At 39.0% G+C, this 17,301-nt stretch overlaps 1 protein-coding gene across 2 annotated transcripts; it reads right to left on the bottom strand.

Annotated features, from left to right (window-relative positions):
* Positions 1-745: 745 nt before the first annotated feature.
* On the bottom strand, positions 746-13,129 carry KBTBD8 (kelch repeat and BTB domain containing 8). 2 transcript variants are annotated; one of them, XM_042979374.1, is made up of 4 exons: positions 13,049-13,129; positions 12,259-12,469; positions 7,311-8,425; positions 746-4,053 (listed from the first exon to the last, which is right to left on the bottom strand). In XM_042979374.1, the coding sequence occupies exons 1-4, from the start codon at positions 13,062-13,064 to the stop codon at positions 3,590-3,592; spliced, it is 1,806 nt and encodes a 601-aa protein (XP_042835308.1). In that variant the 5' UTR covers positions 13,065-13,129; the 3' UTR covers positions 746-3,589. The 2 variants fall into 2 exon arrangements, with proteins under 2 accessions (XP_042835308.1, XP_042835309.1); XM_042979375.1 differs by lacking the exon at positions 12,259-12,469 and having other exon boundaries at positions 13,049-13,123.
* Positions 13,130-17,301: the final 4,172 nt, after the last annotated feature.

Raw genomic sequence — 17,301 nt, 5'->3', positions numbered from 1 at the left:
CTGGCTACTGTGTGGAGAACAGAACAGATTACAACCAGTCCAGGGTGACAGAAGGCAGACCAGTTCAGGAGCAGTGCATTAAGGTGGACAAGGTAGGCTAGTTTAGACTACAGTGATAATGGTGTTAATGGTACCTGGTCAGAGTCTAGGTATGTGTGTATGTATATATATATATATATATATATATATATATATATATACATACACACACATTTTTAATGTTTTTATTTATTTTTGAGAGAGAGAGAGCGAGCGAGAGAGACAGCAGGGGAGGGGCAGTGAGAGAGGGAGACACAGAATCCGAAGCAGGCTTTGGGCTCTAAGCTGTCAGCACACAGCCTGACATGGGGCTTGAACCTGCGAACCACAAGATCATGACCTGAGGCAAAGTCAGATGCTTCACCAGCTGAGCCATCCAGGCGCCCCAGAGTGTAGGTATATTTTGAAGGAAGAGGTGACAGAATTTTCTGATGGATTGGATGTGAGGTGTGTGACAGAGGAGTGGAATAACAAAAGTTCGGGCCAGAACAAACACATCCAAGGTATTAATGACATAAGCAAGCTTGCTTTGGAGTTTAAAGAGCATTATATAAGGTGATATGAAGTAGTTCATTTTGTCTCAGAGGCCAAATATTTGAGAGATTAAAATCTTATTCCATTCTACTACGACAGAAGGTATTTCATGTTTTTCACCAAATTTTAATTCTGTACAACTCCCTAGTCAGAGGTCCAGTTACAACAATGGTAGTTTTTAATCAGAAAAGGTTTTATTATAAGAAACAATGCCATCAGGTAAAAATGCAAAAAATTGTGCAATTATGGCAAAATGTTTAAAAATATCTACACATTTGCCCCCAAAGGACTACAGTACTTAACTACATACCTGAGCACTGAACATTGAATGCCATTTTAAACTGCTTCACGTCGGGAATCTGATTCCTTGCAGAGCACACCCTCTTTTCTTCATGCACCCATGAAATCAGCCTGATGCTTAAGCATCATCTTTGCAGGATAACAGAAAACAAAGATGGAAAATAAAGAATACGGTTTCTACTTTCCTATAACACAGTTACACCAAGTCCAGTTTCCAATGTGTAAAAAATACAGAGGAAAGTGCTACATACATTCTTCAAATGCAAAAACGAAGTTCAAGTGGGACTGGCATATGTTAGCCTAGATTTTAATTCTGTAGTCCCCATTGTGCCTTTTACTTTTATTCTCATCATCCTATGCAAATGTACCTTAAATATCTAAACACATACCCACACAAATTACTAATCTTAGTTTTCTAGGACCTCTTCTGAAATCATTTTAAAAGTGGCAAAATATCCCAGTTATATAATTTAAACAAATAGTTCTTCGTACAAAATTCAATATATATTCTACTCCTGTAGCAAATTCTAAGCCTTGGCTTTGACACACTATACTTAGATCACACCCCCGATATAAATTGTTATAGCAAAGGATCGACTGTTGTGCAGATGAACGGAATAAACCTACTGCAGAATTGACCACAGTATATTGTACCCCTATATGTCACACAGCACGTGTAAATTGCTAACTCACTGTTCTATGTCATGTTTTCAAGTAACACATTGTTCTAAATAAACACAGAAGATTGTCAAGAAGCGGCAGGAAATCTTAAGGTATTCAACAAAGCTTCCAAAAATAAATTACATGAACATCTCTTGCAAAAGTTAGGGATTTTTGTTTTGTCCTCCCGTCTGCGATGCAACACTGTAAAGATGCTTCAAAACACTCACAGCAAAAGCCCCCAAACAGCATGTAGATAAAGGAAAAGAGAAGAAAAACTAGAGAGAGAGAGAAAAACAAGTGGTTGACAAAGTTTATAAAGAGATTATAGACATACTATCAAGGCCAATAAGAAACCACATATCCAACTTCCCCAAGACTTGATTTTAAAATGTTAATTCTATAAATGCTGTCCACTTTAAATTCTGCTTCAGAAAACGTTCCTTACTTGCAGAGGTCAAGGACAAGCCGTTTGGAAAGTTTCTGAAAAACGAGGTATGTGAGGCAAAGAGGCAATGTTTTAAATTTGTTTCACAGTATCACATGACAATTTGTGCAAGAGTTTCTAATACAAACCATGCCAGTTTGTTTTCCTTAAGAGAATCAAAATATTCTACTTGAGGACAGACTCCGGGCTATCCATCTACTTTTTATCAATTATTCTAGGCATAGTAAAAAACAAGTTACTGATCCAAATATCCACCTTAGGTATGACCAGCGAGTTGGTTTGTCCTTTATGTTAATAACTAACTGACTGTTAGAAATTCATCCGTTCAATATGAAAAGAGATTTAGTACCTATAATGCTATGGTTCTACTCACTCACCCTTTTCCTTCTCAGTCACCTTCAGCTAGAACAAGGTTTGCAATGTAAAAATATACATTACTATTAAGTGCAAAAAATGAAAAAAAAAAAGTGAGGTTTTAATGGTCATATGTAACTTAAAAGCCATTAAATTAGACCACCGAAGGAGTTCCATGTTTCTGGAAAACAAAAATGTAAAAGCAGGTGTAAAACTTCACATTATGCTCTGTGCAGAAGAGAAATAAGTTAACTTTCACTGTACCGATAATGAAGGGACAGGTGGAGGATGGAAAAGGAGGTCAGGCAACAAAATGGCCCGTGTTAGTGCAAACTGAGAGTAATGTTCTCACTATTCTGAGTCCAGTTAGATATCTTGCTGTCATGTAGGCAGAGAATCCTGTGAAATCACAAGAGTTCAACAGGTAAAGTACGATGCCACAAAACCAACAGGCCAATGTGAAAGGTAAGCATAGGCTCAGACAATTTAAACCTATCTAGGTATACACATGAATTCACTTATACCAGCACCAGCCACCTGTGAATTTAAGCCCTTTTCGGGATTTGTAAATAATGAGACAGTGTGAGCACATGAAAAAGTTATCAACAAAAAAACTACTAAAAACTTAGCTTAACTTAAACTTCCGTGGGAAATAGGAAACAATCAGACGAAAAGCTCTAAGACGTATTTGTTTTCCTTCAGCCTACTCTAATAACATATTTAAATCTCAGTACACTTGAAAACAGTACACAAATGTGTGTGTGTGTATGTATATACATATATATATATACATACTAAGAATGAGGGTCTAAGTTAGTGCTTCTCTGTGTTGGAGAGGTCACAGCTAAAGTCCTAGTGATATTGCCTCAAATTTTTACCCGTATTTAAAATAAAAAGTCACATCAAACTAGTTTGGATGTCTCTGACCAATAATACCCTAACTGCTCTTAAAAGAGTGCATAGTTGTTGATTCATCTGGTATCTCAGTGACGAATTATCACAAAATTCTATAATGAAAAGGATTACTTTTATACCAGAAAAAAAAAAAATGCTGATAATTGCACTTTGTTACCTTTTGCTTAATGAAATGAAAACATCACAAGGATGAAAAGAAATCCTTCCTACACCATAATCTTTAAGAGCACCCATTGCCATATATAAACTCTCTCAGCTTCTTAAATACTGACAGCACTTCTTGTATCATTGTTTCCCCAAGCCCAAGATGCCAGTGAGCTCACTAAGGCCTGCTACTCATTAAAGTACTTTCTGAAGACACTGAGGATAGAGTTTAGCAACAGCACATTCAAAATGCCGGCCAAGGTCCCAGAGACGATCTGGGGTCTCGTACACTTTCATCCACTGGTCAGTGACGTCGTCATATTGGTAAAGGGAATTTTTCCTGCTGGTTCTGAAGACGTGTTCTTCAACGGTCACTTGAGTAGCTCGAACAAATAAATGGAGTTTATTCTGGAAAAGTACCAGTTTAAGGTACGGATTTATGGACTCATCACATGGAAAGTCCTTCTTCCGAGTCCATTTATTGAGCTCAATATCATAGGCTTCTACAGTGAACATACGTTGATGATTTCCACAGGTTCCAGCTATGTAGTAGATAGAGTCCTTGTATACAGCTGCTAAGCCCTGGATTCTAGGCACAGTCATGGGGGTTAAAAAACCCCAGTAGTCTTTTTGAGGCTCATAGAAGAGGAAAAATTCTCCTAAAAAAACAGAAAGAAAAACAAGAATATATATATATATATATATATATATATATATATATATATATATTTATTTACATGTGTCTTTTTGTTATGTTGAGCCTAATTTTCTAAATATTTCACTTTCTAAAAGATTTCTTGTATAATCTCCAGAGATACATTATATAGTATAAAATAGTTTAAAATGTCTTCATTCCATGGCAGAACATAACACGTAATATTATAGTCAACCTGAATTGGGGAGGGGTTCGAAATAGGGAGGGAGAAGGAGTTACTTTGACTTGAAGACAGAATAAGAATTGAGAGCTTGGCTCCATTTATTCTACCCAATGGTATATTTCAGAAAATTTATTTTAGGCCAGCTCTAAAAAAGCATAATTACTAATGGTTAGCCAGTACGATCAGAGTATGTATACAGCTTCATCATGAACAAACCACTATACATTTATGTGCTAATTACTTAATTAGAAGGCAGCACACGGAATTGTTCAGATGTGCGTCTACAGGCCATGGATATGTTTACTTTAGCACTGCCGTAATGCAAAGACAAATACTTAAGAGAAAAAAACATGGCTTTAACAGGATAGAAAACATACATTTCATGGAGTTGAATTTGGGTCACTTTTAATTCTATTTTGATAACAAAAGGGTGTGCGGAGACAGACTGCCAATATAAAAATGTCCACATGAATTTAACTAGCGAAGATTTACAAGAGTTTGGCTAACTATAACATTTGTATAAAATCCTTGATTTAAAAATCTGGACCCCTTATGAACAGATTATATGATACTCCAATAGCCACACATAGTACAGCATAAGCTTCTGACTATTTATGTCAACTTTATTTATATAAAGAGGCTTTGTTTAGATTAGAAATACCTACTTCTAAATTGAGCTTCCCCTTGAAAACTGAACTAGATTTACTCTTATCTACAGATTTAACGGACTACTCAGTAGTAGTGACACTATAATTTCCATTTTTCTTAGAGGAGCTTCTTAAACTACCACCTTTTGGTTGCACATCACCTACCCTCACTGACTTTTAACAGAATTCTTTTTTAATTTTTTTTTCTTTTTTTCATGTTTATTTATTTTTGAGACAGAGAGAGACAGAGCATGAACGGGGGAGGGTCAGAGAGAGAGGGAGACACAGAATCCGAAACAGGCTCCAGGCTCTGAGCTGTCAGCACAGAGCCCGACGCGGGGCTCGAACCCACGGACCGGGAGATCATGACCTGAGCCGAAGTCGGGCACTTAACCGAATGAGCCACCCAGGCGCCCCTTAACAGGATTCTTAATAAAGACAATAGAAATGAAAACTTTCTGGGGCGCCTGGGTGGCTCAGTCAGTAAAGCCTTTGACTTTGGCTCAGGTCATGACCTCATGATCTCCCTCTCAGCCCAGAGCCCACTTCAGATCCTCTCTCTGCCCCACCCTTGCTCATACTCTCTCTCTCAAAAATAAACATGTTTAAAAAAAGAAAAGAAAAAGAAATTAAAACTAATGTGTACTACCTCTCTCCAATTTTTTTTTTTTTTTTTTTTTGGGAGAGAGACAGCATGAGAAGGGGAGGGGCAGAGAGAGAGGGAGAGATAGAATCCCAAACAGGCTCCGGGCTGTCAGCAAAAGCCTGATGCAGGGCTCAAACTCATGAACCGTGAGATTGTGACCTGAGCCAAAATCAGAGTCAGATGCCTAACTACTGAGCCACCCAGACACCCCCTACAAATTTCTTATAAAAAGGAAAGATGACAAACAAAGTAAATTTTTAAAATCTAAAGTCCTCTTTAAAAGCTTAACCAGTGAAAGGCAATTAAAAAAACTTTTAGAGTCTCAGATTCCTCTTACATAAAACATAATCTCAGGTTAAACAATGTTCATTCCAGCCCTGAAAATTCTATTAATTCATTGTTACTTTGCTTTAGTATTTACATTAATATATAACCTTTACCTTACAACTGGGAATCTCTTAATTAATTATATCTCTACCAACTAACTGGTTAGCCAGCAAGACCAAAATATATGTAGAGAAATCTTCATCATATTGGAGGATATAACCTATGCAACCATTCTGGACAGGTTATGTGTCCATTCTTATATTCCATTATTCAGCAAGACCAATAAACCTATCCATGCCCATGTTCCTATTTAACTAAAATAAGATACTAGTTAGTTAATACTCCTTTTGGAGAGTTAAAATGATATTGAAGTTTAAACAAATGGGTTCAGGCATTTTGTGTCAAATAAGGATGACAGCAAAGAATATATTTTTTTAATGGTGTAACAGCGAAAAAAATCTTATGTATCTATACAGAATCATCCCTTTTTTCTTATTTTATTAAAGTAACAGTGTGAGGAAAACATGTATAAGCAATTAAGAAACACAGGAAGAGGAATAAAGACGTTGGTAGTATCATCATCGCATTCAACATCCAAGCGACTAAAATGTCTACGAAACCGAACACAGGGAAAACATTATTTATCACCAATTAGAACCTTCGATAAATTATCTTATTTCTACTCACTTGGTCGTTCTTTCTACTACTGCTGCTACATCATCTTTACCAGAGTCCTAGCCTTCAGTAGTTCAAACAAAAAAAATGTTTAAAGCTAAGTCGATTTGATAGTCCCTCTTCATCTGTAATAGCAAACGCAAGAAAAAGTGGCATCCCAAGTTTTTCACTGAAAAAGCTTAAAAACATATTTTGAAAGGTATCACACACTGCGGTGAAATTAAAATCTAAAGACTGCAATTTCAAACTCTTTATAAATCCGTTTCATGACCTTGGCAATCCTAAGGTTGATCACAAAATTCTTTGTTCTTTTTTCTCTTTCAAACTAATCCACTAAGTTCCATAAAAAGTACTTGCTACATCTCTTGATTATGTATTATGGACTAGTAAAAAGACATGTATCAGACTTGCTCTCTTAAGGTCTTAAAAACGGCTCTGAAATAGTTTTCCTCAGAAGGCCAAACTAATACTTATCAGATTATGTTTTGAAAAATACTTATTCTACATGATGTCAAAACACAGTAAGAACATAAAAACTTACAGGCTCATTTAAAGATGCCTGCCTTTGTGGCTTCAAAAGCTGATGGTCTTTAAACATCCTTTCTAGAATAGACTGTTCCCACCAACAGATTACGGTAAGAAAGCCAGAGGAAGTCCCCAGTGAACAAGAACAAGCACCTGTTTTAATAGAAGTAGGTTATTCTGCTACCCTCTCATGGAGAATAAACCACTCAGGCACCTACCCTGTAAGACATAGATCTTCTCTTTGTACTCCACAGCATTATGAAACTCCATGGCAACAGGCATCGCACAAACGCTGGTCCAACAATTCTCTCTGCTATCGTAGCACTCCACGGATTTTAGTGAGTTTCTCCCATCACCTTCGTAAACACGACCTCCAATCGCATACATCTTACCACAGCAATACACCAGTTTGCAGCCTATTCTCGCTCGCAGCAGGGGGGGCTTGGAGAGCCACCTGTTGGTGGAATGGTCATACATCCAGAAATCATTTTCTGCCTTATGGTCGATGGAGACCTCGCTGCTGCTCGGCCTGTACCCTCCTGCAATGTAAATGTCATTGTCTGGCGATACGAGAATCCCCACTTCTCTTAGATCATTTGGTGGTTTGCATAGTTTAAACACTCTTCCTGTGACTGTATCTAGACAAGGCACTGTTTGCTTCTTTCCTGAGTGTTTGTGGGCAGCATCAAAACATATGATCATTTCGGAGGCAGTCATTCCAAGTCTCTGTGTGCAGCCATTGGTACTGGATGGGCCCTTTTCTACATAGCTTTTGGCTATAGCCTGTGCAAACTGAGGTGGGATTTTCTCTATAAAGGCATCCTCCATCAGAGGAAAACGTATGCATTTGGCAAAAATTTCTGGAAGGTGCCCTTCTCTTTCATCCTGTTCATGTTCAAACCACCTTACGATGCTTTCATAAACATGCTCTTCTCGGTCTACGTTTAAATCATCACTGTCTAATATACTTATCAGTTGGTCCTTTGTCAGCTGGAGAAACTCTTGTTCTTTGGTGACACACAGAAACTTCTTACGAATGTATTCTTTTGATCGATCTCCGAGTTCCTGATGACCATAATGATCAGCAAAGATGAAGACCCCAATAGAATTCTGCGGGTCCAAATGACTGATCATATACTTAGCACATTGGTCTTGGATGGAAGGAATCTGGAAGATGCTAGCTGCAGTGAACAAGGCTTGAACATTGGCCTCTGTCAGAACAACTCTGGAGGTGTAGGCATAGTTCAACACTAAATCCATGGATTCAGCTTCAACACCAACTATTCGAACTTCTTTTTGAGTACTTTCTGTAAGGCCGCTAGTGAACATGGATCTAGGAAGGAAAGAGTGGTTAATAGTATATCTGCGTTCCATATAAAAATTATGGTGGCAAATTTTTGGAGTTATACAGTTACCACAGAGATAACCTTTGTAACGGAAAAAAATTTCCTAATGTGTTTCCTGATATTCCGAATGGGGGTAAAAGTTGATCATCTAGCATAAGGATTTAGCCTGGTTAATCTCGAAAATCCTACTCTGAGGGCCAGTCTCCTTTATGCCAACTCTGAGAAAAAGAATATACCTAAATAAAGCACAGCAAAAGATGCCATGAAATATTCCAGGACACCTTACTTTCCTTGGAGTCCCTATCCAACCTTCTTATCAGTTGCCTTAGGGACTTGAGATCTTAACTCACCAGACCAGTAAGAAAATTTAAGAACGCATAGAGGGTGTCAATGTAACACACTGGCATATATAGATTGATTAAACTTTTCATGTCTCAGTGGAAATGTACAAGGCAACTTGTCCCCAAAATAGATCTTTAAAAATTTCATCTCAGAAAAACAGGATGTTCTTCAGAAGTTCATATTGTCTACCTACTCCCTTTATCTTTTGAATGCTTCCTTCATCATTATAAGGAATATAAAAAACATCACTTCACTTTTCCTTCGACAGTGTGAAAACCTTTGCTTAAAGAAATATACTCAGTTTTCTCAAAGGTACCATATTTTACCCAGGTATATCTGAATATAAATAGATTATAGTAGGCTCAATATAATGTGTACTTTTTTTTTTAACGTTTATTTATTTTTGAGACAGAGAGAGACAGAGCATGAGCAGGGGAAGGGCAGAGAGAGAGGGAGACACAGAATCTGAAACAGGCTCCAGGCTCTGAGCTGTCAGCACAGAGCCCGACACAGGGCTCGAACTCATGGACTGTGAAATCATGACCTGAGCCGAAGTCGGACGCTTAACCGACTGAGTCACCCAGTGCCCCATGATACATACTTCTAAAGAGAGTTTAAGAATTAATTCTTTGGAGATGACGGTTTTGAAAATCCCAAGCTTTTGCCTTTGAAAGCAGACTTTCTTGTTTACTTACTTACCTACTTACTTATTTATTTATTTATTTATTTATTTATTGTAAATATCTGCATTTGTGGGCTCTTCTTGGCCAAAATATTAAGTAGCCAAAAGTCTGACTCTGTATTTAAGTGTTATTAGTTGTGTATACACATCATTTGCCTTTTTTTCCCTTCCTTTAAGGCTTCTTCCTGGACTGCTGTTAAAATTAAATACAAAAATCAAATCAAGGTTCTTTGAAAAAGATTTTAAGAAAAGGGCTGTTTGCCCTTGGGTGCTTAATAGATGTCTATTGAAGAAATCAACCTAACATTTGTGATAAAGTTGTTGATACAGTTCTAGGCCCTTCTCATTTTACAATGCTAGGTTGTAAAAAAACATCCTTAACTAGTTACTTTTAAGATACAATGAGAAACACTGGGTATACACCTGGGTACAAGGACCCAGCTTGCTGCCTCGGTTCACCATCTCTGAGTCCTATTTTGACGTCTACAATGTAAATCTTAAGTTTAAGATCAAATGGGCTTTTTTTCATGAGTGAAAACTAGATGTCCCAATGTAGGAGCTGGTTTTCCAGTTGAGGTGCTGAAACACCCAGCTATACAGCTACCAATTAAAAAGAAAAATAAAGGCTTTCATTAGGCAAAGATTAACTCCCAAAGGAGAACATTACCACATACCCCTTTATCATGGGAACTCTACTGACTTGAATAGGCTGGCCTCACACACAGGAGCAGTGTGACACCTGATGAGTTCTCTGTTCTACTAGGTTCTTTCTGGAAATGCCACATAAAGATGGAGCATTTCCTCACACAAAATCCTGAGCAGCAGGAAGTTTCTAATAATCATGCAAATTTTAATTCTGACAGGTCACTGGGATCATGACACAACCATGCCAGATTTCAAGCTATTCTTATTTTTCCACCAGTGATGCAAGACTTAGAAACTATTAAGTATGTCTTCCTCGATTTCACATAAGGAGCAGCACCAGTGCCAAGAAATTTCTGTACAAATAGCTCTTGCAAGAGATAAGAACCTAATCCTTAAGTTTTCTAGCCAAATAGCTTCATCTGAATTCACCTCTCTTATGCTTAGAAACTTTTCCAAGCATTTCCTTAATTTCTTATAATTAAGAAAATCTACTATAGCATATTTCTTTTAAGGTGATTAGTCCAAGTCTTCAAAACTAATTTTAATTAAGTATAAAATTTAAATGATACAAGCCAGAGTATAAAATTTCAGTATAAAATATAGACATTTTCACTTTCAAGTTTCAATTTTTTTTAACTATTCAAATTTAACATACAATAGAAATTTCTGAAAGGCAACTTCAAAGAGGACCCACTCCTGTTTGTTAAAAGTCATGATAGTGACTAAGAAGCTTGGCTCTAGAATCAAATCCAGCCTCTGCCACTGAGTAGCTGGATGACTTAGGCAGTTCACTTAACCTCCCCGAATCTCAGTTTTTCACATTTAAAATGGAAATAACTGTACAGAGACAGGACTGTGAAGACATATAAAACAATGTAGGTGAAGTAAGCTTAGCCCAGAATTTGATCAGTAGTAACCGGGACATATATTTAAATCCATGGATGAACTAACCATATCTAACAGAGAGTCCGGACAAGCAAATCTCCCCAGGCAGTTTCCATTACCAGGCCCAACTTCCTACCTTCTGTGCATATCATTTTCTTCTTTTTCCCTTCCAGCTCACTGCCTCATGATGGTTAATACTTAACAGTCCAATGACCTATCCCTAGGCAAGTCTTAATGGTTACATCATAAGCATCAGGCTATGAAGCGACTATATTTAACCCAGTATTCTGAGAAAGAGGAACCAGAAACTACGGTCTGGAACGCTACACTGAAAAGCACCCTGAAAAAGAAAAACAGCACTTTCAGACCGTAGTTGAGAAAATTAGTTCACTGTCTTTCAGACACTATTAGTGAACACTGAAAGGCTTAAAAAAATGAGCCCTTGAAACCAAGGAAGTTAAACTCAAGCAGGAAACTGTATCAGTGATCTTGTCTTAAAGTAGGAAATTCTTTGTCAGATCCAGGTTTTAAAACTGTACTGCTGTAACTTTTTGATACCCAAAGAAGAATGCGATGAAAATGAAAACTTCACGTAAAAACACTTCTGGAAATCTTGGAAACGATCATGAGTCTGGAGCCTAAGATAACGCAGAAACTGTATTTCATTCGTTTTATGTCATTGCTTTGACCCCTGTGGCGTTAAAACAAACTACCGAATGGTAATTTGTTTCCCAAGGAACGTGCTAGTAAGTTTTACATTCTAAGAGTTACGGGCACCGGAGAAATATGTGTCATGGTTGGAGTTTTGGAACAAATACTAGATCAGCACTGTCCACCCAAACTTTTATCTGGGTTATACAGCTGGCAGCTCCTACCTCCGTGTGGCTACTGAGCACTTGAAATGTGGTTAGTTTGCCTGAGGCACTGAATTTTTTATTTTATTTAATTTAAAACAATGACGTTTAAAGAGCTGCATGTGGCCTGTGGCGGCCATGCTGAGCAGCACAATTCTAGATTTTGTAGTTATTTGCCGGAAACAAACAAAAATATATTCACTCACTTAAAAACCAACCACCTGAATTCTAGAAGAATCCATCAAGTCAAAAACAAGGGCTTAATAAAATAGGGCCTGTTACTTCTTTTAAGGAAACAAACTCGTGGGCTTCGTTTCATCGTCTCACCTCCGTTTTATAATCAAGTGGGCAATACTGAGGGACAAAGGGAACTCCGTGCGGACATCGACAGAAGTTTCTACCATCATCATACCTGAAGTAAGGGCTGATTGCAGCAAGAACGTTTCTATGACAGGAAAATGTTTTCCCGTGATCCACTTCCACTACAATGTCTGTCAACTGTCCTTCATCGTACATTGTTTTGAGTTGCTTAAGAATACTGCACGCATGGAAGGGGTCCATGGCATCATTGGCTGTGTCTGAAGATGGAATCCCATTCGGTGTTGGGGAAGACTTACTTAAATCTAGGAGAAAAATCGTACAACCACAAGAAGTTCCGAGCCAGTTACGGCGTTCACGCTCCCCCCGCCCCTAGAAAAATACATATTATGTGTAGAGACATACACCATCAAAAGGGACCGCGGGGTAGGATCTGGGAGAGAGACAGACAGGGCTGCGATGCAAGTTCAAGCACCAGTCTGTTCCTCCGGGAGCCCGGCGAGCCCGAAGCCCCGTGCTCGCCGAGGGACTGTGCCGGCAGAACAGTCTCGGCGTCTGCGGCGACTCCGCCGAGAGCCAGCACGTCCCAGCCGAGAGCGGAGGGCAGGAGCCTCACGAGGGAAGCTCGATGGATGGCGGCCGCCAGTGCCCCCTCAACCGCCTGATGAACGCGTCGGGGTGGCGGCGGGTACCCGGCCTCCCCATCGCTGCCCAGCCGGACCGCCCACCGCCCTCCACGCCATCCATCCTCCCTCCCCTCATCCCTCTCCACCTCCCCATCCTTCTCTCCGGCTCCTCGTCGCCACCTCCTCAGCTCGCAGTCTAAGCCTGGACCCTGGCCCACCTCCCCCCTAACACACCTCCCTAGCCACCACACGACCCACCTGCCGACGCGGCCATTTCTCTACGGGGCCGGGCTCCAGCTATTTAAAGAGGAAATGTCATTTCGCTTCTCTCGCTCCCGGGTTCCGGCTCTTCTTAGCTTCACCTGGCCAATGGGGTGGCCTATGCATCCGGCTCCGCCCCTAGCCTCCGAGTTCCATGCTCCGATTGGCCACGAAGTGCGCAAGGCGCTTCGGGGAATGTAGTTTTATTGCCCCCGCTCCCGCGTGGTCCGAGTAGGGCGGAGGCTCAGGCCGGTGATTCCTATTGGCTGGTTCTGGCGGAGGTGGAGAGCTGGGAACTCGCCAGCCTGTGTCTGTGGGGCGTGCAGAGCCTGCCGGGAGAGGTAGTCTTCTGGCTGAGGAGAGCTGTCATTCTGAGGGGCTGGGGTAAGGAAAGCTCTTGAAGTGCAAATTTCCCCCATTTTAGGCCCCTCTCCAGGCCCCGGCTCTTTTTTTTTTTTTTTTTCACCTTTTTTCTTCATTCCCTAAACCTCTCGCCAGTGACTAGCTTCCGGTCTGAGAGCGGGCTCTGCCTGAGGGCTGTGAAACCAGAAAAATTTGGAAATGGACAAGAGGGCTGTTGTCCAAAAATGCGAAGGAAATCTGACACTCCACCCTGAAGTAAAATATCAGGAGGCCCCAAAGCAAGCCATCTCTGATGAGTCACCTGTGACACCCAATTGAAATAGCATCGCCTTGGCCGAGTGCTGTGGTTTCTACAGATTAATTGGTCTGGTTACAACGGCTGCTCAGGATCTTTAACTCCCACTCATGCCTTGCTTTTCTCCAACACCCAGAGAACACCTGTTCCACTTTTAAGAGGGCGTGAACAGTCTCGAGGGATTCAGGATGCTTTCCTTTTTTGCTCCTGGGAAATGGAGAAGTTAAGATACTGAATAGTCTGAGATTTCCTTTGAAGAAATATTGGAGGGTGCCCTGAGCTTGAGCCAGGGATCATTACTGAAGCCCTGGCTCTTTTCTTACTAAATATGTGAATTTAGATAAGACCTTTTAAATCTGGGGCACTTAGCTCTTCACCTGTACCATGTGAATTACAATTACTGTTCCATCTACCCCATAGCCTACAGGCCTTTGGAAAGAAAGCAGAAATTTTACAGTTGACACGTTTTGATTTACTTGTCTTGTGTTTCTAGCGTCTAACAGGGTGCCTGGCACATGATAGATACTTAATGTTTTAAAAACAAATGTAAGGCACAGGTGACCTCACATTGGAAGTGCTATTTGTAGACCTTTGAAACATAAGGAAGTATCATGAGTGAATGGGAAGGAATTCTTAGTAGAGATATAGATATTCTGTGTGCATAGCTTTTCTAACACTGAAAAGATCAAAGAGTTGAGCTTCTTGATAAAGGATTTGGAACTTAAGTTGTGACTGAGAAAGAAAGAGAATGATGAAAAACAATCCGGTTCTAGCTCTGCTGAAAAATTTAGAGCTCAAAATACTATAATCCCATGCAAGTTAACAAGAATTGGCATTTCCTTGGGGCTGGGATATACAAACATTGATGTCTACACTATGTCTACACCCTGACTGTACCCTGTATACCCTGTCTGCACAGTTCTGCATGGATAAAATTGATTTAAACTTGATACTCAGAACTTTAAATTTCCATTTTATTATGATCTCAGTGCTGTTGCTTTGTGACTTATGAAAATACTGGAGGTTTCACTCACCATATTGAAAGTATTAAGACAAAACTGGCATCAATCCTTAAGGATTTAGCAAATAAAAATAGAGGACACGCAATATTTACAACATAAGTAAAATATTTGTTACCGAAAATTCAAAATTAATTGGGTGTTCTGCATTTTATCTGGCAACCTTTTCAAATATGTTAAAATATTGATTTCCTTTTTTTAATGCATTATTTTTTGAAGTATCTTTATTTATTTTTTGAGAGAGTGCACACTTGCACACAAACAGGGGAGAGGCAGAAAGGGAGAGAGAGAACCCCAAGCAGGCTCAGCACTGTCTGCACAGAACCCACACGGGGCTTGAACTCACAAATTGTGAGATCATGACCTGAGCAGAAATGAAGAGTCAGACATTTAACCAACTCAGCCACCCAGGCGCCCCTAAAATATTAATTTTCTTATGTTTTGTTTTTGTCCTCATAAACTATCTAAGCCTTAAGAAATTTGGCCAGTTTTCTTTTTCATTTAATTCTCACCTAATTAACAAATAGACTTGGCAATACAGTTTAATTGATTCAAAGAAAGCTTTTGATTCTTTGACCCACAAAAATTTCTGAATTTCTAGGTGGCAGGATACAAAGAACAAAGGCCAATCTAAATATAAATAGGAGAAAAAGTGAACATTTATAACTGCAAGGTTGCCGTTTATATGACACTGTAAATAGTCTCCATTCTACTGGGCAGATGGCATTACATAGTAAAGATTTCATCATCATTAGAAATGCATTAAGAAGAAGAAGAAGAAATAGGGGGATGTAAAAATTGAGCCAGTAGTCCCACATTACTCATTCTCAATGATCTTTAAGAATACAAAGGAGATATTGTTTCAGGGTTGATACTAAACAGCCAAAGTCTACAGCTTTGTTTTCAAATAGCTCTAATTTGTAATTTTATAAGGACTTACTGCCAATCTAGAAAGGCAGCCCCAGAAGTAAGCCAGTTTTGTTAATGCCTTAAGTACTATATTTTCCTGTGAAGCATTTTCTCATATATTTATAATTTAAAGTAAAATTTAGTAAGGATGGAAATTCAAAAAGCAAACCAGATACTTGAGCGACCTATATTTAGTTCAAATGAGACACTTAGAGCTTTATTATTTTAATACTTAATTATCTAGGAACCAAAAGGAAAGAAGTTTGCTATAATCATGGTTGTTTGAGAAAAAAGTCCTTACGTTAAAACTCTAGCAAGGATGAAGTATTATGAAAGCAGCAAATTTGGAAAATGAGAAAATTGCACAGTTGCCTTGTTTTGTTTTGTTTTGTTTTGTTTTTAAATGCTTCTACTTTAAGAGAATGACTTTCAGAAATTATCAGCTGTGCCCAGGCTACTGTTGATAATAATACCACACAACACAAGAATGATAGCAACCCTGATGAAGAAGGTATAAACGAAAATAGGCCATCACTCTGCAAATCGATTCTGCTGTTTTCCAATTTCCCTGTTCAGTACTGGTTGAGGCTGTGAAATTGACCAGAGTAATATAAAATGAAAGTAAAGAGAGAATACCTGTGACTGCTACCTTTTAACAAATGACATCCTTCTGTATGTATCCTTCTCAGGCTATAACTATAGCAAAATGTGACATTTTTACTTGCTAACGACTTTTATGTTGGCTGAATTAATGCTTTATATTTGTATTTATTTTTTTAGTTTTTATATATATATAGAGAGAGCACAAGCCAGGGAGAAAGGCAGAGGGGGAGAAAGAGAATCTTAAACAGGTTCTATGCTCAGCATGGAGTCCAACTTGGGGCTTGGTCCCATGATCCTGGGGTCATGACCTGAGCCCAAATCAAGAATCATGTGCTCAGCTGACCGAACCACCCAGGTGCCCCTAAATTAATGCTATAAATGAAGCAACAAAAGCTATTGTTTGAATATAAATTTAATACTGAAAAAAGTGGGTTTTTTGTAATGTCTAAAGCCTGATACTTTTCATATGATTTTGTTTCTTTTCAGTTCAAAACTCTAAAGAGATATTAACATCAGGTTTATTGATTGTACATTACTGGCCTTTGTTGTATTTTAATGTTTTAAATTTATTTTTAAGTCATCTCTACACCCAACATGGGACTCAAACTCATGAGCGAGATCAAAAGTTGCATGCTTTTCAAACTGAGACAGCTAAGCACCCTATATTTCAATTTTAATTCCTTTGAAGTGATGTGAGGATTCAACATGATATTAACTAGAAGACTGCCTTTTGTGAATCACTGAATTTGACCATACAGAGGGATATTAAAACACACTGATTTGTCTTTTAAGTATTTGAAAGTTAGCGTATATATGAAAAACAAAAGACTGTAAAACTAGTGGCAGGTATATGCAATTCTCCCAAGATATTTATTACCATTCCCCAATCTGCATTCTGGGCAGGCACTGTATAAAGTAATATTCCTGAAATCAAAAACAATGGGGGAGGGCCCTGTGGGAGGTGATTTAGGTAAATAGGGTGGAGCTCTCATGAATGGGATTAGTGCCCTTATAAAAGAGACCCCAGAGGGTTTCCACCCTGTGAGGACAGGTAGAGAAGA

Source organism: Panthera tigris, chromosome A2 (genome assembly GCF_018350195.1).
Source record: "Panthera tigris isolate Pti1 chromosome A2, P.tigris_Pti1_mat1.1, whole genome shotgun sequence".
Classification (NCBI taxonomy): domain Eukaryota; kingdom Metazoa; phylum Chordata; class Mammalia; order Carnivora; family Felidae; genus Panthera; species Panthera tigris.
The sequence above is the reverse complement of the archived record's forward strand: the minus strand, read 5'-3'. Positions and strand labels throughout refer to the sequence as shown.